Genomic DNA, 24207 nt, shown 5'->3' on the forward strand with positions numbered 1-24207 from the left:
TTTGGCAATCTAAAAAGCTGCCGAGGTTGCCCGGCTGGCAACAGGGAAAAAAAGTTAAGCAAAAGCCCCGATTTACCCCTGGCAACTTTAACGGCACATAACAATGTTATTTCACTTATTTATGAACAACTAATGATGAACAGATACCGGGTATACCAGAACCAAACACAGTCAGTCAATGAGAAAAAATATGTACAAATCCAGAATCAACAATTTTATCCCCTGGGTGGGCAAAATGTACCCACTAGTGGTAAATTTTGCCTACCCAGGGGGTAAATTTGTTGATTTACCCCTTGGGGGTAAATTTATCTCAGGTTGGGAACCCTTGCTATAGAACATTGGAAAATGATAGCTGCCTCACCTGCTGAGTTTCTCTACCTTTTTTGTCTACCAATGCATCCACGATTTCTAGGGCCACTTCCTCGAGTACTCTGGGATGCAGACCATCAGGCCTAGGGGATTTATCTGCCTTCAATGCCAACAGTTTACCCTACACCATTTCATGACGAATGTGAACTTCCTTCAGTTCCTCTGTAACACTGGATCCTCAGTCCCCCAGTATTTCTTGGAGGTTGTTTGTGTCTTCCTTAGAGAAGACAGAACCAAAGTACTTATTTAACTGGTCTGCCATTTCCTTGTTTCCCCATTATAAATTCACCTGTTTTTTGACTGTAAAGGACCTACTTTTGTTTTTACAAATTTTTTCCTTTTCACATTTCTAAATAAGCTTTTACAATCAGTTTTTGTATTCCCTGCAAACTTTCTTTCATGCTCTATTTTCCCCCCTCTTAATTAACCTCTTTGTTCTCCTATGTTGAGTTCTAAATTTCTCCCGGTCTTCAAATTTGCTGCTTCCTCTGGCCAATTTATATGCCTCTTCCTTGGATTTAACACTATCCCTAATTTCCCTCGTTAGCCACAGTTGAGCCGACTTCCCTGTTGTAATTCATTGTTTTACATTGTTGTAATTAATCCATGCGATCTATAAATCTTTGCCATTGCATATCCACCGTTACCCCTTTAAGTATCATTTGTAGTGGCCATTTGGCTGGTTTTGCATGTCATTGTTTAATGTTTAAAGTGATAAGCTGGAGTTCGATGAAGATTGCAGCAACGAGTCGGGAGAAGTTTGGATGTATCTGAATTTTTTCATCAACAATAAAGAACTGAAGGTCTCCGTGGGTGAGCTCGCATGCGTATTGAAGATATTCCCCTTACCATGCTGTCCATTTAGCAGCTAGAGGGTTAATTTCTCGAACGATATAAAAATCGGCCGCTACATCATTTGCCAGTCTCTCCTGGCCAATTCCCGTCTCATACCATCAAAGTTACCTTTCTTTAAGTTCAGGACCCTAGTCTCTGAATTAACTGTGTCACTCTCCATCCTAATGTAGAATTCCACCATATTATGGTCACTGTTGCCCAAGGGGCTTTGCACAACAATTGCTAACTAATCCTTCCTCATTACACAATACCCAGTCTAGGATAGCTTGCCTTCTCGTTGGTTCCTCTACATATTGGCTTAGAAAAGCACTCCAGGAATTCCTCCTTCTCAGTGTTGTTACCAATTTGGATAGCTCAATCTCTATGTAAAGTCACCCATGATAACTGCTGTACCTCTGCCACACGCATCTCTAATTTCCTGTTTGATGCTAACCCCAACCTCACTACTGCTGTTTATACACAACACGCGTTTTCTGCCACTGGCTATTTCGCAGTTCTACCTATACAGATTCTACAGCATCCAAGATAATGTCTCTCCTTACTATTAAATGAAGGAAGTATATCAAATAGGGTATGGGGTGGGAGGGGAGGGTGATGGGAGGGCAATAAAATTGTCTTGAAATGTGGACAAAGAGTAGGCTGCCTCCGTGGATTTGAATATAAAAGATGCAGGAATGGGGAAGATATCGAGATCACAGCAAGAAGCACAACCACTGGCACTTTTTTGTTAATACTCTTTCAAACATCTGTAACTAATTCACAGGTTATTATCGTAAAGGATCAGCTCAAAGTGTGTTAGACTGAATATAACTCATGGAAATACAGACACTCTTGAGTGAAGACTAAAGTACTTCAACCCAATTTCACCTCTGTTGTAAAACTCTGTTTTTTTTTTAATAATAAGTTTGGTATTTTAGGGGATTATATTAACATCTACTTTTAAACTTCGAGATATAAACCAGTGACTTATAGACAAGGATATGAGGCATCATGTTTACCCTCAACTCTGGAAAGTCATTCTTCCGATCGATATCCTGGGCCTTGGGAACGAGGTGATCTTGGCAGAATTTCTGAACCATCTGTCGAAGCTTTTTAGAAGAGAAATGAAAAGAACATAGTTATTACTTGAATTTAAAGTTTCATTCGTTCATCCACATAAATGGAAATCGCAATAAAATGGAAAAAAGAGAAATACAGCAGATTGCAAGAACTATGCAATTTTGCTTCGATTTTCCTTGCTGAATGCGTAAGATTACCCTTAATATTCAAGTGGTAAAGATGGAAGCGTAACTTGCTGTATAATCAACCAGGTCTCCAGAGATGAAGAGAAACAATGAGCTTGTCACTTACTGATGTACAAAATTCGATGGGGTTGTCAGTAGGGTGGAGGAAGATTTATGAAAGCCTCAAGGGGATACAGACAAGCTGAGTGAGTGGGCAAGAACACGTCAGATGCAATATAATGAGGACAAATCTGAAGTTATACACTTTGGTACCCAAAACAGAAAAACAGAGTATTTTTAAATTGAGAGATCAGGCAATGTTGACGTTCATGGGGATCATCATTGCGCACAAATCACTGAAAGTCAATAGCCGGTACAGCAGATGATTAGGGAAGGAAATTGTTGGTTGCCTTGTATTGAGAGGATGCATGTACAGGAGTAAAGATGCCTTACTACAATTATATAGTGCTTTGTTGAGATTGCACCTGGAGTACTGTGTATAATTTTGTCTCCTTTACTTAGAATACACAGAGATTGCAGCAAAAATGTACAGTATGACCCAGGAATAGGGGGGTTTGCTGCACAGAGAGCAGACTCAGCCAAAATGGTCTTGTTTTGTGGGATGTGATGGTATCTCATTGACATTCATAAAGGGCTCCACAAGCTGGATGGAGGAAGAATGTTTCCCCTGTTAATGAGTCGAGGATCAGAGGTCACTGTGTCAGGATATCGAGGAGGCCATTTTGAACTGAGATGAGGAGAAATTTATTCATTCAGATGATGAAGAAACTTTGTAATTCCCTACCCCAGAGCTGTGGAAGCTTAATCACCAAGGTTGTTCAACATACACATCAATAGACTGCTGGGTATTAAAAGGGAATTAAGGGATATGGAGACAATGCTATAAAATGGTGCTGGTAGAAGATCAGCCATGATTTTAGTAAATGGCAAAGCAGATTGATTGGGACAAATGACCTACTTAATTATTAAGTAGGCAAGATTATTTCTTAATTACACCTGTTCTTCCTCAGCCAAATTAAGAAGGCAATGGCAAATAAATGGCCTCACAATAGTTCTCAATCACCTCATCTGTTAAAGACTTCAGGTTTATATTTTTGTTCAAGTAAATCACTTGAGTGCTAGCACCAGAAGGCAGCAATGAAACCGTTCTCTCTAATGGGAGATGGGAGCTAGAGACCATGGTGAAGAAAACTGTTTTGGAAAGTGCTTTTTGCCATACAATCCACTTTAAAAACAGTTTAGTTTAGTAATGGGCCTTTTGGCCCACCGTGTCTGCACTGTTAAGCGATCCCCGCACATTAACACTATCCTACACAACCTAGGGACAATTTACATTTATACCAAGCCAATAAACCTGGAGTGCTTAGCCAAAGCCAAAACCTACGGCTTTGGAGTGCGTGAGGAAACCGAAAATCTGGGAGAAAACCCACGCAGTCACAGGGAGAACGTACAAACTCCGTACAGACAGCACTCGTAGTCAGGATCAAACTCAGGACTCCAGTGCTGCAAACGCTGTAAGACAGCAACTCAACTGCTGCATCATCATGCTGCCAGTTTAGTTCACAAACTTAGCAGCATGGTGCCTTAGCTATAGACCTACTGTCTTACAGTGCCAGAGATCCAGCAACATGGATAGGCAATGAATGCAATTTCTATTATTTCTTTCCACTTCCAAACAAAAATGTTGTTGGATTATTCAGCGTATGATCAACCTCGGTGAGACCAAGCGCAGATTTGGCGATCACTTCGCACAACACCTCCACTCAGTTCGCAATAACGAACCTGATCTCCCGGTGGCTCAACACTTCAACTCCCCCTCCCATTCCAAATCTGACCTTTCTGCCCTAGGCCTCTATGGCCAGAGTGAGGCCCACCGCATATTGGAGGAACAACACCTCATACTTTGCTTGGGTAGTTTGCACCCCAGCGGTATGAACATTGGCTTCTCTAATTTCAGGTAGTCCTTGCTTTCACCCTCCATCCCCTCCCATTTCCAGCTCTCCCACAGCCTACTGTCTCCACCTCTTCCATTCTTTTTCCCGTCATCCCCCCTCCCCCCCGACATCAATCTGATGAAGGGTCTCGACCCGAAACGTCGCCTTTTCCTTCGCTCCATAGGTGCTGCCTCACCCACTGATTTTATCCAGCTTTTTTGCTACCAATGGGATCTCACCACTGACCACATCTTCCCATCTCCTCCCATCAGCTTTCCACAGAGACTGCTCCCTCCGTAACTCCCTGGCCAATTCGTCGCTTCCCACCCAAACCACCCCCTTTCCTGGCACTTTCCCTTGCAACCGCAGGAAATGCTACACTTGTCGCTTTACCTCCCCCCTTGAATCCATTCAAGGACCCAGGCAGTCTTGCCAGGTGCGGCAGAGGTTCACCTGCACCTCCTCCAACCTCATCTATTGCATCCGCTGCTCTAGGTGTCAGCTGCTCTACATCGGTGAGACCAAGCGTAGACTTGGCGATCGCTTCGCCCAACACCTCCCCTCGGCTCGCAATAACCAACCTAATCTCCCGGTGGTTCAGCACTTCACAACTCCCCCTCCCATTCCGAATCTGACCTTTCTGTCCTGGGCCTCCTCCATGGCCAGAGTGAGGCCCACCCTAAATTGGAGGGGCAGCACCTCATATTTTGCTTGGGCAGTTTACACCCCAGCGGTATGAACATTGACTTCTCCAATTTCAGGTAGTCCCTGCTTTCTCCTCCCCTTCCCAGCTCTCCCTCAGCCCACTGTCTCCGCCTCTTCCTTTCTTCTTCCCGTCCAATCCTCACATCAGTCTGAAGAAGGGTCTCGACCCGAAACGTCGCCTATTTCCTTCGCATATATGCTGCCTCACCCGCTGAGTTTCTCCAGCATTTTTGTCTACCCATTCACACAATTTCTGTTATCCCACTTTCCTCACCCACTCCCTACACATGAGGGGCAATTTTACAGAGACAGGTTAATCTACAAAGCCAATGCGTCTTTGGGATGTGGGAGGAAACCCACACGCTTGCAGGGAGAATGTGCAAATTCAACAGAGACAGTGCCCGAGGACAGGATCGAACACAGATCTCTAGCGTGTGAGGCAGCAAGTCTACCAGCTGGGCCACTATATTTTGTTTTCCAACACACAAAAAAAAATTTGTTGATAACTTTGGTTACTAAAAAAAGAAACTATCCATTTTCAGTCTTAAATCTCCAAGTGACGCTATGTCCCCCTTTACAGCTACTGTATGCTTTAATTCAGTTCAAGACTATGGGGCAGTACATTGGCCATAAAATTGCTGCCTAAAAGTGCCAGAGACCCGGAATTGATCCTGAATATGGATGCTGTCTGTATGGAGTTTGCTCCTTTTCCCTTTGATCGCATGGGTTTTCTCTGGGTGCTCTTGTTCCCTTCCACATTCCAAAGGCGTGTCGGAACCTTTTTCAGACCCTACCCAAAACTTAATATTTTCCATTTGTCCAGAGATTCTGTCTGACCTGTTGAGTTACTCCAGCTTTTTGTGTCATCTTCAGTTTAAACCAGCATCTGCAGTTCCTTCCTACACACACGATACTATACAATAGAACTTTATTAATCCCAGGAGGGAAATTGCATGTGTGTGTGCGTGTGTCTCTTATGAATAAAACACTCTTGACTTGCGTCACTAATGTGTGGGATAGAACTAGTGCAGGGGTGAGCAGCGTGAACTCGGTGGGCCGAAGGGCCTGTTTCCATGCTGAATCTTTAAATTAAACTAAAAACACTAAAACCAGAGGGAGTCTAAAGGAGGGTCTCTACCCAAAACGTCACCCAATTTTGTCTATCCAGAGTTGCTGGCTGCTCCATGGAGATCCCCCGCACAATTAAAACATGGAATAGTCTTCACCCTACCATAGTTACGCAACCAGACGCAACTACATTTAAGGTAACTCTTTTTTCCCCAAGAACCCTTTTTTGCTTAAGTCCGAGTCAAGAGTCAAGAGAGTTTTATTGCCATGTGTCCCAGATAGGACAATGAAATTCTTGCTTGCTGCAGCACAACAGAATATGTAAACATAATACAGAACAGGGGATAAAAGTTCAGTGTGTTTATATACCTTAGACCATATATATACACAATAAATATCAGATAAAATGCAATAGGCTGTTATTGTTCAGAGTTTGGAGTTTGGATATGGACCCTCCACTACCTCCACTTTAAATTCCATTTAGAATATTTTTGGAGGACCAGGAAACCAGAAGCAAGAGTTTCTCCAGGAAGTTCCTCCAGCTCCAGGGAGTAATTCTGCGCTGGTTTTCAGCGGTCGCGGCGAGGTGGCGAACGGACAGCAATGGCGGCGGGCAGTGGCAGTGCGCATGTGCAGGGCGGCCGATGATGTGCTGGTCGTGGTTGTGCGCATGTGCAGGGGGAGGATGTGCTGGCCGTGGCAGTGAGCATGCGCAAGGTGGCTGGCCGTGCCGGCGGATGAGGAGCGAGCGGAGAGCAGAGACCCAACGGCGGGCGGAGACGGAGAATGACAGAGAGAGAGAGAGAGAGAGAGATAGAGAGGGGGGCCGACTCAGAGTTGAATGGTAGGTGGCCCGGGTGCTTGCCAAGCCGGGCAAAATGACACAACTTTTTGGATGCCCAGCGGGACGTTAGGTGGCCATTGGCACCCGGGCAACTGTTAATTTAGAGCCCTGTGATTGAGATCTATTGTGAGGCCATTTATTTGTCTATGCCTTCTTCATGCCATAACCCTTCAAACCTGTCCTATCCATGTACCTGTCTAACTGTTTCTCAAACAATAGGATAGTCCCAGCCTCAACTACGCCCTCTGGCAGCTTGTTCCATACACTCGCCACTCTCTGTGTGGAAAAAGTTATATTATATTCTATGTAGTTGCTTGTTTGCTCTTAGTTGCAATGTTCAGTTAGCTCCTGGTCAATCATTGATAGTGACTGGCCACTTGGTTGTTTCTGGTTGTTTGCTCTGGTCTCCATCGTCGGACTTGTTGACTACTGTCCGGTGGCTTTGACATTCACCATTAAGAAATCCAACTTTCCAGACATCCTTGATCTGCTTACCACCACACCAGGACCATGGCAGACACCATCTCCCTAGTCTTACACATGCTTAGAACATCCACATAACAAGGACACCTACATACTCCTATTTATTGACTATAGATCTGCCCTCAACACCACAATGCCAGTCAAACCTATCTCCAAACTCCTGGATCGAGGAGCCAGCATCCTTCTCTACAACTGGACCCTTGATTTCGTAACCAGAGGCCACAATCAGTGAGGATAGATGATAAAACATCCTCCATAATAATTGTTCGCAAGCAATGTGTGGAGGACTGTGTTCCAACAAAAACCTTCCGAGTGGTTCCTAACCAGAAGCCTTGGATGAACCATGAGATCTGCATTCTTCTGACGATGCAGGTCTCATTCAGATCTGGCAATGCAGAGATCTATAAGAAGTCCAGATACAACCTTGGTAAGGTCATCAAAAAGGCCAAAAGGGACTTCTGCTCTAAGCTGGAGGATGAGACGGATGTTCGGCTACTGTGGCAGGGCTTGAATGCCATCACCTCCTACAAGGCGAAATCAGGAGGCGGCTCAAACGACAGCGATGCATCACTCCCTGACGAGCTCAATGCGTTCTCCGCACGGTTCGATAGGGAGAACACTGATGTGCCTTCCCGAGCTCTTATTCGCCCCGACGGTGTTAGTCACAGTCAGAGGCCGACGTCAGAAGATCGTTCAGGGGGTGAACCCTCGGAAAGCGCCTGGACCTGATGGTATACCTGGTCGAGTTCTCAAGACCTGAGCAGACCAACTGGCGGGAGTTTATACAGACATTTTCAACCTCTCATTTCTGAGGGCTGAGGTTCCCACCTGTTTTAAGAGGGCATCAAGGGCATCAACCGGTGCCCAAGAAGAGTAATGTGACATGCCTCAATGACTATCGACCAGTGGCGCTAACGTCTGTGGTGAAGAAGTGCTTTGAAAGGTTGGTTATGGTGCACATCAACTTCAACTCGACAAGAACCTCGACCAACTACAGTTCGCATACCGCCACGACAGGTCAACAGAGGATGCAATTTCACTGGCTCTCCACTCCGCATTGAACCACTTGGACAATAAAAACACCTACGTCAGGTTGTTGTTTACAGACTACAGCTCGGCGTTTAATACCATCATCCCTTCCAAGTTGGTTACCAAGTTCACGGAACTGGGCCTCTGCGCATTCCTCTGCAATTGGATCCTCGACTTCCTCATCTACAGACCACAGTCTGTTTGAATTGGAGGAATCACTTCATCCTCAGTAACAATTAGTACAGGAGCACCTCAAGGCTGCGTGCTCAGCCCCCTGCTTTACTCACTCTGTACCCATGACTGCGTAGCCGGTCATAGTGCGAACTCCATCATCAAGTTCGCCGACGACACCACTGTGTTTGGACGAATCACAGATGGGGACAAATCAGATTATAGAAGTGTGATCGACCGACTGGCCAAATGGTGCCAGCACAACAACCTGGCTCTCAACATCAGTAATCTCTTTTGTCGCACAAGATCCATATACCTCCATTCGCTGGATACCATATGCCTACTTAAAGCACATGGTATTGGGGGTTCAGTATTGATGTGGATAGAGAACTGGTTGGCAGACAGGAAGCAAAGAGTTGGAGTGAACGGGTCCTTTTCACAATGGCAGGCAGTGACTAGTGGGGTACCGCAAGGCTCAGTTCTGGGACCCCAGCTATTTACGATATATATTAATGATTTGGACGAGGGAATTGAATGCAACATCTCCAAGTTTGCGGATGACACGAAGCTGGGGGTCAGTGTTAGCTGTGAGGAGGATGCTAGGAGGCTGCAAGGTGACTTGGATAGGCTGGGTGAGTGGGCAAATGCATGGCAGATGCAGTACAATGTGGATAAATGTGAGGTTATCCACTTTGGTGGCAAAAACGGGAAAGTAGATTATTATCTGAATGGTGGCCGATTAGGAAAGGGGGAGATGCAACGAGACCTGGGTGTCATGGTACACCAGTCATTAAAAATAGGCATGCAGGTGTAGCAGGCAGTGAAGAAGGCGAATGGTATGTTAGCATTCATAGCAAAAGGATTTGAGTATAGGAGCAGGGAGGTTCTACTGCAGTTGTACAGGGTATTGGTGAGACCACACCTGGAGTATTGCATACAGTTTTGGTCTCCTAATCTGAGGAAAGACATTCTTGCCATAGAGGGAGTACAGAGAAGGTTCACCAGACTGATTCCTGGGATGTCAGGACTTTCATATGAAGAAAGACTGGATAGACTCGGTTTGTACTTGCTAGAATTTAGAAGATTGAGGGGGGATCTTATAGAAACTTACAAAATTCTTAAGGGGTTGGACAGGCTAGATGCAGGAAGATTGTTCCCGATGTTGGGGAAGTCCAGAACCAGGGGTCATAGTTTAAGGATAAGGGGGAAATCTTTTAGGACCAAGATGAGGAAAACTTTTTTCACACAGAGAATGGTGAATCTCTGGAATTCTCTGCCACAGAAGGTAGTTGAGGCCAGTTCATTGGCTATATTTATGAGGGAGTTAGATGTGGCCCTTGTGGCTAAAGGGATCAGGGGGTATGGAGAGAAGGCAGGAATAGGGTACTGAGTTGGATGATCAGCCATGATCATATTGAACGGCGGTGCAGGCTCGAAGGGCCGAATGGCCAACTCCTGCAGCTATTTTCTATGTTTCTATTTAAAAGGCTCTTAAACACCACATTGTGTCTGCCTCCACCACTCCCAGCAGTGAAGGCACCCACCATCGCTGGGTTAAACCCTTGGCCAGCACAGCTGCTTTAAACTTTCACCTTGAAACCGTCTTTGACATTCCCACCAGAGGGGAAAACAGGTTTGGTGAGGAGCTACTTGTCGCTAATCTCTGGTTCCTAGTCCTTGGCGAAGACCGCTAGTATCTTTGGCCCTTGGGTTAACGAGCGGTTGGTTATTGATCTCTCTCTGCCTCTGGTGCTGGTGACTGGTTTACCTGTCGCTGCTCCTCCGTCAGCCCGTTCACCACATCATCGATAGCAGGCAGGCTGCTCATGTACTTGTGGCCGGGCCCGAGCGCCCGGGTGGCGGGCTGCGGCCATCGCCTGAGTGTCAGGAACGGCCCACGGAGGGCCCGGAGAGCGGCCATGGTCAGAGGCAGAGACGGGGACCGCGGACAGAGGGGGAGGTTCAACAGGGCCCAGCGTGGGTGCGCACTTCCGGCGGCTGGGCCCGCCTCGCCGTCCCTTCCGGCAGCGGGTTGCCATGGAGACGCGGCGAGCAAGGCCCGATGCGCGGCCGGTGAGTCCTGCCTTGGGAGGGGGAGAGCAGCAGGGACCAAATGCAAATGCTGATTTGCAGTTTACAGAAACAGCTATTTACAGTATTTAGAAATAGAAAATACGTGCAGGAAGGAGTAGGCCATTCGGCCCTTCGAGCCAGCACCGCCATTCAATAAGATCATGGCAGATCATCCAGAATCAGTCTAGTCGGCCCGAAACGTTGCCTATTTCCTTCGCTCCATAGATGCTGCTGCACCCGCTGAGTTTCTCCAGCATTTTTGTGTACCCTCCAGAATCAGTACCCCGTTCCTGCTTTCTCCCCATACCTCTTGATTCCTTTAGCCCTAAGAGCTATAGGTAGCAATGTTACAAAATTTTGAGATTTAAAAAAATCAAGTCTGCAATTTATCCCATCAGATAAAGCATAACAATAAGTTTAATTTGACACCTAATTCACTTTCATATCTCAAGTAATAAAAAAGTTATGGCCATTTTCATACTCGGAAATTAGCATCTTGTTCCCTATTGATTTTCTATGGACATAACAAAAAAGCTGTGATCGAGGACAGTCAAAAGCCCATAACCTTCTTAAAAATTAAGAGAACTGAATGAAATTTTCAGTTATCATAGATTGAAGCATTCTGAAACAAATATAAAATAATCTTATTTGGATGACCTGAAATTAAAGCATATAATTAGTTAGTTACCCAATTGTAGCTCATTTCAAACTTCAATTACTAGCTCTAAACATCTATCCATTTCTTAATAAATGATTAACATTTTTAAATAGCCCAAGTGTCCAAATAATATTCACAAATAATTCACAATAAAACATGATTTTTAAATCTCATTTACATCAATTTATAGGCCAAATGGAAGGAATTTAGTGTTCAATTGCTGTAAATTAAAGTCAATTTAAATCGGCTTTCTAGTGGGTTCCTGTGAACGCGCTGGTTTAGAACGTTCACATTGCGCTGGATTTGTGCCCTCAAATGCCCAGAAAAATACTGCGGGATATAAAGAGCCCAAAATGAACTACTCGCTATAGAAAACTTTATATACAGGGTTATTTACAAGCCCCATTTAATGTAAAAATAAGGTACATACCTTTAATTGTTTGCTTTATAAAACCCTGGGGCTGCGAGAGGTTGCGGAGTGAGAGAGTGATTTTTAAACTACTATAAATATTATACAAGGCCATAAAAACTAATAATACCTTTTGCGACGGGGTCTTTCAGCGATTTTCCGTTAATGATTTACTAGGCTGAACATTTTCGATTGGAACAGCCTAGTAAAAATCGCGTTTTAAACCCGCCCCCTCTAAACAGCGCCAAAATCGCGGACACGGGGTAGGGCAGATGCTCAGCCACGATTCAGGTAGGTTTTGTAACATACCTAAGTCTAGTCGGCCTGAAACGTCGCCTATTTCCTTCGCTCCATAGATGCTGCTGCACCCGCTGAGTTTCTCCAGCATTTTTGTGTACCATCCAGAATCAGTACCCCGTTCCTGCTTTCTCCCCATATCCCTTGATTCCTTTAGCCCTAAGAGCTATAGGGAGGTTTCACGGCAGTCGGGTCACGACCCATGACCCGTACTGTTGCTACGCTACTCCAAGTGGAGTACACGCGATGAACTGCAGGCAGGCACTTACCATTGTTTTCGGACCGTTTAAACCCGTCGAAATTGTCGATTTTTGCGCTGTAAATAATTGGAAATCAGGATAAGCGTGAGAGACATTTAGCCTACTTCAGAATTCCAAAAGTGAGGAGAAATGACGGCAGAGAGAAGCGAGAGCTGAAGGGACAACAACAGCCAGAGTGCTTGGCAAACATTGAACTGCCCTCTCTGTCCGTGCTTAGCGAACATTTGCTCACTGCATTTCATCAACTAAGGCATTATCTGTGTTTTTTCTTGATTCCTTTGGCATCTAAAAAGTTTCAGAAGTGATAAATCTGGCTGTAAAATTTTAAAATTGCCCATGGTTCTCAAGTGGGTTTTTACATACAAAAAGAAAACGCCTCTGAAGCAAAATTTGCAGCCACATTTATCACCTGAGACCTTTTAGATACCAAAGGAATCAAGAAAAAACACAAATAATGTAGTGAGCAAACGCGATAATTCCCAATATTTTAAATTCCGATATATATATGTTCGCCAAGCACTTTAGCTGTTGTTGTCCCTTCTGTTCTGCTTCTCTTTACCTTCATTTCGCTTCACTTTTGGAATTCTGAAGTTGGGTACATGTCTCCCACACTTACCCCGACTTCCACAATTTTGTACAGCGCAAAAATTCAACATTTTGGCAGGTTTTAACAGGTAGGAAAGTACGCGTTTCCTGCATTAATAACATATACCGGAAGGTACGGATGTCCTCCAGATGGATTGAGCGGCTCCGTGCGTCAAGCCCTATGACCCAGTGACCTTACGTGCAACCCCCCTATATCTAACTCTCTCTTTAAAACATCCAGAGATGTTTTATGGCAGAGAATTTCACAGATTCACAACTCTCTGGGTGAAAAAGTGTTTCCTCATCTCAGTCCGACCCTTTATTCTTAAACTGTGACCCCTGGTTCTGGACTCCCCCAACATCGGGAACATTCTACCTGCATCCAGCGTGTCCAATCCTTTAAGAATCTTATATGTTTCTATAAGATTTACATCAAAGACAGACACAAACTGCTGGAGTAACTCAGCGGGTCACGGTCCAGACCCTTCGGACTGAGAGTTTTAGTTTATTGTCACGTGTACTGAGGTACACTGAAAAGCGTTTGTTGCGTGCTGTCCAGTCAGTGCAAAGACAATACATGATTACAATCGAGCCATTTACAGTGTACAGATACATGATAAGGGAATAACGTTTAGTGCAAGGAAAAGTCAGCAAAGTCCAATCAAGGATCACCAATGAGGTTGATAGTAGTTCAGCACTGCTCTCTGATTGTGGAGGATGATTCAGTGGACTGACATCAGCTGGGAAGAAACTGTCCCTGAATAACATATGAGGTGCGTGGTTCAGCTAAAACAACAATAAAAGCTGCAGTTCCTTCCTACACATAATGTGAAGTTGCTTGTTTTACTGCTTACTGATCCCACATATGTCTCTATTTTTGAAGCGTATGAGGAGTTAATGGGAGGGTTTTGTATCATCGCTGTCCCTCCAGGTGAAAGTATTCATCCCAGCCTCAGTCCTCACATATCCACATCCTGTAAATGTTAACCAGTTTACCTGGGAGTACAAATATCTTGGAGTGTATCTGGACAGTAAACTGGACTGGTCCAGGAACGCTGAGGCCCTGTACATGGGACAGAGCCGTCTGTACATTTTGAGGAGGCTCCGCTCCTACAACGTCTGCAGTAAGATGCTGCAGATGTTCCACCAATCGGTGGTAGCCAGTGCCATCTTCTTCGTTGCCGTGTGCTGGGGCAACAGGGCAAAGGCCGCGGACGCCAGTAGGATTAACAAACTCATCAGGAAGGCTGGCTCCGTCCTGGGGGTGAAGTTGGATTCATGGGAGGTGGCCTTGGTGGGGAGGATGCTCCTCAATCTGCGGAGCATCTTGGACAATATAGCTCACCCCCTCCATGACACACTGGTCAACCTGAGGAGCATCTTCAGCAACAGACTGGTTTCACCAAGATGCCGGACAGAACGCCACAGGAGATCTTTCTTCCTGTGGCTATCAAACTGTACAACTCCTCCCCCTTCTGGCGTGGGGTAGACCAAGACTAACTCCCCTCCACCCCCCCTCCCAACCCCTTCCCAATCTTTGCACATCCCCCAAGCCGTTCCACTCTAATTTCATTTATTGTGTATTTTGAGTTTTATGACTGTTGGCAGATCAATTTCCCTCCTGGGATAAATAAAGTTCTATTGTATCGTTAGCTGAGGATGGAATGCTAATTAGCCTAGCTTTAATAGGCAGGCAGCAGCTACTGCCCAACTGCCTTGTCAATGGCATGTTAATAAGATCTCTCCGAAGCTCTTGCTGCTATTCCCAGGCTGCTGTGCTTTTCACTAGCCATCTTTCCAGTTCAGCAAAATAAAATTTCCTCAAGAGGTCAGTTGACCTGATTGTACTAATTGCTGCAGTTGCTGCAGGATCTGGTGGGCACAGAGAGCAGTCAATAGTATTAAGGGCAGATAGACTCAAAATGCTGGAGTAATTGGGGAGACAGGCAGCATTTCAGGAGAGAAGAAATGGGTGATGTTTTGGGTCGAGACCCTTCAGTCAAGGGAGAGGGAAACTGGAGATATGTAAAGGGCCTGTCCCACTTGGCCATCATTTGCGCGTCACGCAGATGGCGCGTGAAGATTTTGTACATCACGAAATCCTGGGACCACGCGTGCGACCGTGCGTCACTGCCTATGTCATCACGCACCATGTGCATGTAATGCGCACCATGCGCGTATCACGTGCGTGTCACGACGCGTGCGCCGTGACGCGTAAATGATGTTGCGTAAATTACGCACAAATGATGGCCAAGTGGGACAGGACCTTAAAGGTACAAACAGAATGCAAGGTGTGAAAACGACAGATCAAAGCAGACGATCAAGGAATGTAGAATGGTTAATTGTTAGCTGAGGGGAAGCTGACAACAAGGCATATAAACCAGAGACGTGCGGTCAGGGGAGGCAGAGCCTCACCTGTCATACTCCCAATGAAAATAGCTGTTAAGAAAAGTAAAGAAAAATAATAATAAAATATAATAAATATAAAGATTTTGCCACTGATCTGTTATAAATGTCATTTCTATATGAATCTAATCATTTTTTATAGTTAAAATCGCCAAATTTGTGCAGCTCCGTTGCAAATACAGGGAGAGATGAGAGGTGAGGCAGCGACGAGTTGAGCCTCCCCTCTAATTGCACAACCCCTCAGAAACTGCATGGAGCGCAGGCAATAAGCGTGTGCCTGTTACTATCTCCATGTATGTCACCAATGTAATGTGTGTAAACCTCTTCATTACATGTCCTCACCTTCCATAGTTCAGGTAACATATTTCACATATAAAGATATTAAATTTGTGCTCGCTGGTCTCACATTAAACTGCAATGAAAAAGCACCAGGGGAGGCAGCGATCACATCTGCCTCACAACGGGGTGTGTCTTGAGCCCAGTGGAGGAAGAGCCAGTGAGCTATCTCACTCTCCCTCCACAGTAACTAGCTTCAGCAGCTGCGGCACTGCACTGCATTCCACCGCGGGCGGTGCTGACCAAAGATCATAGAGCGGAGCAAGATACGCCACCCGGCGAAAAAACGGTCCTTAGGAAGGTAGACTTTGTCGGTACATTAGAAAGTTATTAGATTTTTTAAAAATAGATCTATACTTATCACAATAATAAAGTCATCAATTTTTGTACTTCTGTACATTTTTGTTGTTGTTCTTGTAAGGCAGGAGTCTCCAAAATATGGCCCGCGGGACACATCAACCCATCACGAGATTTTTCAAGCTCAGATTCGAGTCGGGGAACGTGGCGGCCCGGGGCTGCTCTCAGTGTTGTTACCGGTTAGATCCCTCGAATTGCCAGAGTCGAGACATCACTGGGCCGCTGTGAAGAAGGGTACAATGATGCAGTGGGGGGTTCGGCGGCGGTCAGAATGGGACGGCTACGGGTTATAACGTGCCATCGTTCCTCTCTCCCTTCTCTCTCTCTCTCTCCCTCTCTCTCTCTCTCTCTCTCTCCCCCCTCTCTCTCTCTCCCTCCTCTCTCTCTCTCTCTCTCTCTCTCTCTCCCTCTCTCTCTCTCCCCTCTCTCTCTCTCTCCCCTTCTCCCTCTTCCCCCCTTTTCTCTCTCTCCCCTTCCCTCTCTCCCCATTCTCTCTCTCCTTTCTCTCTCTCTGCCTCTCTCTCTCTCTCTCTCCCTCCCCCTCTCTCTCTCTCTCTCTCTCCCTCTCTCTCTCTCTCTCTCCCTTCTCTCTCTCTCTCCCCTCTCTCTCTCTCTCTCCTCTCTCTCTCTCTCTCCCTTCCCTTCTCTCTCTCTCCCTTCTCTCTCTCCTCTCTCTCTCCCTTCTCTCTCTCTCTCTCTCGCTTCTCTCCCTCCCTTCTCTCTTGCTCCCTCCCTTCTCTCTCTCTCCCTCCCAGCCACAGCTCCACCCCTCTCTCTCCTCGGGGAGATGCGGTGATCAATACAGGGAGGACCGGGCCACTGATACTAGCCAGTTCCTCAAAGCCATTGACCTCACCGCACGTCACTGATACAAACAGTACAATTAATCAGGAGGACAATGAAATTAGTCGGAGAACTAGGGTGGGGTGGGAGAAGATAGAGGGAAAGAGAGAGAGAAGAGATAGAGAGCTACCCAAGGAAAATCCAAGCCCAAGCCCAAGGGCAGAGTTCATTGCTGTGATTGTACTTTCTGGCAAGAGTCAGAGCTCCCTCCTTTCTTCTCGTAGTATTACATTTTTATCTTTGGGATTTGGTTAAAGTGTCTTGACCTCATTAAATTATTTTTTATATATTTGTGTATTTAACACCAAATTATTTATTGAAAATTTCTGTGAAAATGTATGCCTAACAACTACTTTCATGCTATATTAAAACAGATTATCCAGCACTGATAACTTGGTGGTACCAAACTGGCATGTTTTCTGGACTTTTGGCTATTTTTCCTGCTGATACGCTACTGCACTTTTGTAAAAGATGTTACCCAGTGATAATAATATATTTCCAGTAAATCCAGTATGTTTAAAGATAATGTGGGAAATAGGCAGTGGTGTATTTAAAGGGACAACAGGAATCAGGGCCCCTGTGAGCTTGAAGGAACATGGGAAACTAGGCCCTTGTGTGTTTGAAGGGAACACTGGAAACAAAGCTTCAGGAAGCATAACGGGAGCATGAAAAATAAAAAACATGCCTGGGTGAGTTTAAAGGAGCATGGGAATTGGCATTTCATATTTAAAGGCAGCGCTAGAAACAGGGGCCAGCTGAGTTTAGAGGCATGGGAAACAGGACATCCGGTGACGCTGTTACTGGCTGCCTCCTCCTGCAGTCTGGTATTTTTTTTATTTTTTGTTATGTTTAAAGTATGTTCTTTAGTTTATTTTTGGTGTTTTATGTGGGGGGAAGAGGGTCTGGTAAGGGGGAAACCGTCCTTCAGTCACTTCCTGGCGAAGATGCGACTATTATCTGAGTTGCGCCCTCGCCCCCCTCCTCGCGGCCTACCAGCTGGATTGGCGCGGCCTTTCCTACCGGGACCGACCAGAGCTTCAGCAGCAGTGGCGCAGTGCTGGATACATCGCGGAGCGGGCGATGCCTCACCTGGGATCGCCGTTCCAACATCGCGGAGCTGTGGTTCGCGGAGCTCCCAACGCGGGCGGCGCTGACTAACATCGCGGAGTCCTGCGACCCTTTGTTGGGGGTCGCCAGCGTGAATCTCCGCCCAGCTCGGCCTGTGGACTTCGGGAGCCGCGGACTCCGGTGGGAGGTGGCCGATTCAGAGGTCCAGGCAGCTGAGGATGTCTTACCTTTCGCCATTGGGGTTCCATCGTTCCCGGCGAGAGGGCCTGAACATTGGGCCGCCCGTAGCGGCAACTGCGGAGGGCTCGGGAGGCCACGACCATGGGTGAACATTGGGGAACATCTGCGAGGAGGTTGACTGGACTTGGTTCTTCCCTCACAGTGGGGAACTTTGGTACCGCTGTGGGGATGTTTGTGTTATGGACTACTATATTCTGTGTTTTGTGTTTTTATTATTTGTATGACTGTAAGGAAAATAGTACTTCGTTGTCGAGGGGGGGCTGTGGGATGGAGGTGGGATTGTGGGGGGGGGGGGTTGTGGGGGAAGGGGGGGGGGGGAAAGGGGGGGGATGAGGGGAGGGCGGTGTGTGGAAGAGAGGGGTGTGTGGGGCGGGGTGAATGACGTTGTGGAGGAGGCAATGTGGGGGGGGGCGCATCGTGTGGGTGTCTGGGCAGGGAGGAGTTGTGGGGGGGAAGGGTTGTGGGAGAGAGGGGTTGTGGGAGGGTGAGGGGGATTGTAGGGGGGTATGTGTGAGCAGGGGTGGGGTAGGGGGGTATGTGAGCAGTGGGGGTTGGGGGGGGAGGTGGGCGAGGGGTGTGTGGGGCAGGGGAGGGTTGCGTGTGTGTTGGGGGGGGGGTGTGTGGGGGGAGGTGTGCGTGGGGGGGGGGGGAGTGGTGTGTGGAAGGGAGGGGTGTGTGGAAGGGAGGGGTGTGCGGGTGGGGAGAGGTGTAAGGGGGGGGGGTGTGGGGGGGAGTGGTGTGGGAGTAAGGGGAGAGAGAGCTCGGAGAAAAGGCAGGGGAAGAGCCATGGGGGAGATGCGATATCACGGGGGAGGGGGCAGGAGCCAACGAGGGGGACCAGAGGTGAATGGGTTGGGGGTGCGATGGGGACTCACAGCGGGCTCTGGTCACTTCGCTGGTCATTCTCCTCTGCCGGGAATCTCCGCTTTCCGTTTGACGACATTGGCGCTATCTCCGACTTGGTGCTGGCTGGGCTGGGTCCCGCGCGGCTGGCTCCTCCAGAGCATACCGCAGCTGCAGTAAAGAAGCAGGGGGGGGGGGAGAAAGCTAGGGGTGTGTGTGGGCAGGAGGAGGGTTGTGAAGGATGTGTGGAAGGGAGGGGGAGGGGTGTGGGGGAGCTGTGGGGGTTGGGGTGTGGGGGGTTAGGGGTGGGGGGGGGTGGGGGAGAGAGAGTGTTTGGCAGGGGGGAGAGATCCCGGAGAAAAGACTGGGGGAAGAACCTTGCGGAAAATGCGGTATTACGGGGTAGGGGGCAGGAGCCAGCACGGGGGCCCAGAAGGGAAGGGGTTGGGGGGTGCGATGGGGACTCACAGCGAGCGCTGGTCGCTTCGCTGGTCGTTCTTCTCCACACGGCTTGCGGACTCAGCCCCACCTCAGGGGTTTTATTCTCGGCGGGTGCCGGAAGGGGCGTTACCTTCATGGTGACTGACAGGTGAGAAGACCAATCTGCTGATCTCACGTTATTTTAAACTTTCATAACTTTTGTAATCTTCCACCGACCAGAGCAAATCTTGGTGGCTTGGAGCAGAGGAGAACGGTGAGTAAGGTGGCGAGTAATCCTAGCGATATAGGGTAGCATTTTTGCGCAAATTTAAATACAACGCTGACCAGAAGTGGTCAAGATGAGAGTTTTAGTAATAGTATAGATAGATGTGGGAAATGGGACCCGGGTGTAATTAGAGGGAACGTATAAAATGGTTAACTTTTAGGGATGACTGAAAGAACTATGGAATATATATATAATCATTGAATATATTACAGGCAGTTTAATAAAACAAGTACAGGTGTAGGCTATTTGGCACTTTTAGGTTCATTCAATATGATAATGGCCGATCTTCCCCAATCCTGATCTCTTCTTCTGTGCCAGTTCCCTTTAGCCCTAAGTTCCCCAATCTTAAAAAAAATAAATGTATCCAACAGCTCTTTAAAGAACCATAGTGATCTAACCTCCACAAATCTCCACAGGAGCAAATTCCAGAAATTCATTATCGTCCGTGAGAAGAGATTGCGACACAAGTTAATATTAAACAAACTCTTTCCCACTCACCATGATCTATGTCACCCCCATTAGCCCTGTCATGCCGCCTTAAAGATCTTAATATAATTTTAGACATTAAATCAATCAAAGTCAACATGAGGTCAATGCAGAAAAAAATAATCAACCTTGATCTTATTGAATTTCAGATCTGGCCCATGGGCTGAATGGTGTAGATCGGCTTTGAAATGTTTCGTATGTATTCAGGCCACTGGTTCACGTGGGTCCTTTCGTTTGGAGCATTTGCATCATCTAGTGGTCGAGCTGAAAAATTGCAATGATCTTTCGGTATAGTGTCAATGCACAAGATCCCAAGCTGATTGTTCTCACAAGCTAATTTGGAACTGGAAAAAGTTCTGAACGTCAATTAGCAAGGAACAGTGGTGGATGAAACAAAAACATACAACATACTCATTGACATGAAGTAGAATTGCTGAAGAAGGGTTTCGGCCCGAAACGTCGCCTATTTCCTTCGCTCCATAGATGCTGCTGCACCCGCTGAGTTTCTCCAGCAATTTTGTGTACCTTCGACATGAAGTAGAAGATATGTTGTTGTGGTCAGACCACGACCATTACATTCAATCTCTTGGTGAATGATTTGAAATCTGATGAACAGTGTTTCAGGTGTTGATGGGAACATTCTTTCTATGACTTTAATTGTTATTAGAAAACAACAGCATGGTTGTGCTTTTTCTCTACCACTTTTGTCTACCTTCGATTTTCCAGCATCTGCAGTTCCCTCTTAAACACTTGTTCTTCACCACTGATGGGTTAGATGGACTGTCATAAACCATATGAAAGGCCAAACCACTTTTTCCTCAGCACAATTGTTGTCTGCTAATGTCCATTGTGTGCTTGAAGCACGGTTGAACTCTGCACTTTTTGACTCAGAAGCAGAGAAGCCACTGGTTTGCTTGTGGCACAGTTTGAAATAGTGCTGCTGATAATTACAGGCGGCAAAACATGATCGGATAAGAGATATAAAAAATGTGCCGAATATAGTGAGTGACTTACTGAAGGAGATTGCTCAAGCAGCACCCGAATGAGTTAAAATGTAATATGGAGATTTGAAGATAAGTGAATATTTTCTGTTGCACAATGGGAGATGAATTGTAACTCATTGTCCAGGAATATGTCTAATCAGAGCTGGCAACACTGCTCCATCTGCTTAGGGGCATAAAGAGCTTTTTTTGCCAGAACTGGCCACAACACAATGCTACATTTCTATAAAGAAGCGTTTCCCGAGGCATCGGTGCTTTATTTTCCATTCTGTTCCCATAAATTAGAACTCCAGATCTATGGGAGCATTATGCACTTGGTCTCAGGGTAAACACAAATTGTTACTTTTACTTGCTTCTCAAACAGATGACCATTGTCTCAGCACTGGCATCATTATCTTAATTAATTCACTAGAAATTACACTCATTGTCATTTGAAAGCAAGGAAAGAGAAGATTGTGTATCTGGCTCCCATGAATGTGCTTTCTCCACTCAGCGGTCTATGACTAATCATCATCTGTTGTGCTCCTTCTTGTGATAGGTTTATCACAAGGTAAGCACAAAATGCCAAAGTTAGTTTTCATATGATCCTTCATCAACATAATAGAGGAGATGTGATCAAATGCTTTTGGCAGAGCAGTTTGGAAAGGCTTTGGAAGGCTCCTGTTCTTTGAAAGATATCCAGCTTTACTATTTCATTTAACCACCTCCAGGTTGTTAGCGATATAAATGTTAGGAGCCGGTACACAGGTATGTGAAGCAATTGATAAAATAGTGCTTGGTGCAATCTTCCATGCCTAGACTGCATTGGAAAGATAACATAAGCCAAATTAAAGATGATACAAGAAGTGTATATTTAGACCTTCTTCTTCTTTCGTGTGGCGTGCACAGCCTAAAGTTGTAGGACAACTTGTTCTATTTGATTTTTCTCAAAGGTTATTTTATTGGTCACACACACATAGGTGTAGTGAAATTCTTCTTGCCAGTGCAGCACATAAAAAAAGAATACAAACATGACAATAATAAAGAACTTTAACATAAAAAACATCCCCCCACAATGGTTTCCATTATGAGGGAAGGCACAAAGTCCAGTCACATCCCCATGTCCACCCATAGTCCGGCCTATGCCTTAAGTCCGGCCTATGCCTTGCCCGCAGTCGCCTCTACGGAGGCCCGATGTTCCAGGCCATTCTCGCCGGGTGATGGTGCTCCGGCGTCGGGAGAATCCTCTCAGCAGCTTGGGACACCTGGAACGGCCGCCTCCTTACTCGAGACCGCGGCTTCCGAAGCCAACAAGGCCGCGCCGGTTGGAGCTCCACTACTGGCGATCTCAGCAAGAGATCCAGGCTCCCGATGTTAAAGTCAGCGCCGCCGCCCGCGGCAGGCCGCTCCACAAACCCGCAGCTCCGCGATGTTTTTCTCGGCGGTCTCAGCTCACCGGAGCTCCAGCGCGGCGACCCGGGCAAGGCATCGCCCGCTCCGCGATAGCGCTCCAGCGTTGTGCCGCCATGAAGCCGTCGTTCTGGGTGGTCCCCTCAGGAAACGCCGCTCCAGGCCCGCTGGTAGGCCACGAGGACAGGTCGACGGTGCAGCCCGGAGAAAAGCTGCCTCTCCGACCAGGTAGGTAGGGACCCTGAAAGGTAGTTTCCCCCCCCCCCCCACCCCCCACATAAAAAAGACTAGAACTCCAGAACAAAAACACTTTAACTAACTAAAAATAAAAAAAGAGTGAAAAACAAACAGCTGCAGGCTGGGCAGCCATACCATACAGGACGGCGCCCCCTAGGACAAGTTTGTGCATGTCAAGTTGATTGCATTAGGCGAAACAGGGCGGACCACGTGAAGGTTGCAATCTTCCACCCCTATTTTTTGACCATGCATTAACTATTAAATATTGGTTGTTTTTAGGATGGGGTTCTGTTTTGCCACTTACGATAAATTAATTTTCCTGTGAAGAAGGATTTCACCATTTGAGAAACATCAAAGGTATTCACCAATCCTAGGTTTGCATTTATATGAGAACAAAAAACTGCTGGAGGGACTGAGTAGGTCAGGCAGGGAAATTTCCCACTGTAGAGGGAAATGAACAGGTGACGTTTCAGGTCGGAACCCTTCTTTGCATTTGGATAACACTTTTAATTCTCTTGGAATGCCCCAAAACAAATTTGCAGTCAATAAAACACTCTTTTGAAGTATAGTATTGGATGTAATGTAGGAACATGACCATTTTTTATCAATTTATTGAAAGAATGTGGACTTTGCAGGTGAGCCAGCATTTACAGTTTTTGCCCGTTGCTTGAACACGTTTTGCAAAACTTTGCTCATTGTGTCAAAACTCTACACACAAGCAAATAAGACACAACACTGGGAAATAAACCATTCACATCCATGTCAAATTGAAACTCTGCTATCGAAACCTAAACTCTGCTATGAAAACCTAACAATCCTTTGTCAAAACGTCACTCTGATGACAAAATGATACACACTTGCATCATATGAATACACTTTCAGATCAGCAGCAACACACTAGTCTACTTTATATAAAACACTGCAGTCTTTAATTTTCACTGTTTTTATTCAGTTCCACAGAAGGCACGTTTTCACAACAACCAAAAAATCAAATACTCAATACAGTACATTGCAGTACTGTACTTCACAGTACTGTAAATTCTGTTAAAGCAAAAATAAAACCAAAAATACACTATACTGTAAACACAGAAAAAGACGGCAATCGTTTGTAGGTGGGCTTATGGATCCTGCCGTCTGTTGGGGTCTGGCCACAGGATCTCATCCACATCGCAAGCAATGTCTTCTCCCGCTAGGCATCGGGGAAAATATCCCCTTGTGTGCCGAATCCATCCATGGATTAACCTCACCTCAATGTCTCCGCAGGCCCGTTCCATTGCCTGCAGAAGAGGCATGCGGGCATGTGGTTGGCGG

At 46.3% G+C, this 24207-nt stretch overlaps 1 protein-coding gene and 1 long non-coding RNA gene across 2 annotated transcripts in view; one reads left to right on the forward strand and one right to left on the reverse strand.

Moving 5' to 3' along the window:
* The window catches only part of ivd (isovaleryl-CoA dehydrogenase), a 57404-nt gene extending 46635 nt beyond the window's left edge, over positions 1-10769 (reverse strand). The window contains exons 1-2 of the mRNA XM_055640983.1: positions 10471-10769; positions 2223-2312 (exon numbers count right to left, since the gene is read on the reverse strand). Coding sequence (XP_055496958.1) covers positions 2223-2312; positions 10471-10623 — 243 coding nt within the window. The 5' untranslated portion in view covers positions 10624-10769. The remainder of the gene's footprint in view (positions 1-2222; positions 2313-10470) is intronic.
* On the forward strand, positions 10637-22115 carry LOC129700476 (uncharacterized). Its single transcript, XR_008724067.1, has 2 exons — positions 10637-10775; positions 20419-22115. It is a non-coding gene; the product is annotated as an uncharacterized LOC129700476 (long non-coding RNA).
* The last annotated feature ends 2092 nt before the right edge of the window (positions 22116-24207 follow it).

This window comes from Leucoraja erinacea, chromosome 9 (genome assembly GCF_028641065.1).
Source record: "Leucoraja erinacea ecotype New England chromosome 9, Leri_hhj_1, whole genome shotgun sequence".
NCBI lineage: Eukaryota > Metazoa > Chordata > Chondrichthyes > Rajiformes > Rajidae > Leucoraja > Leucoraja erinaceus.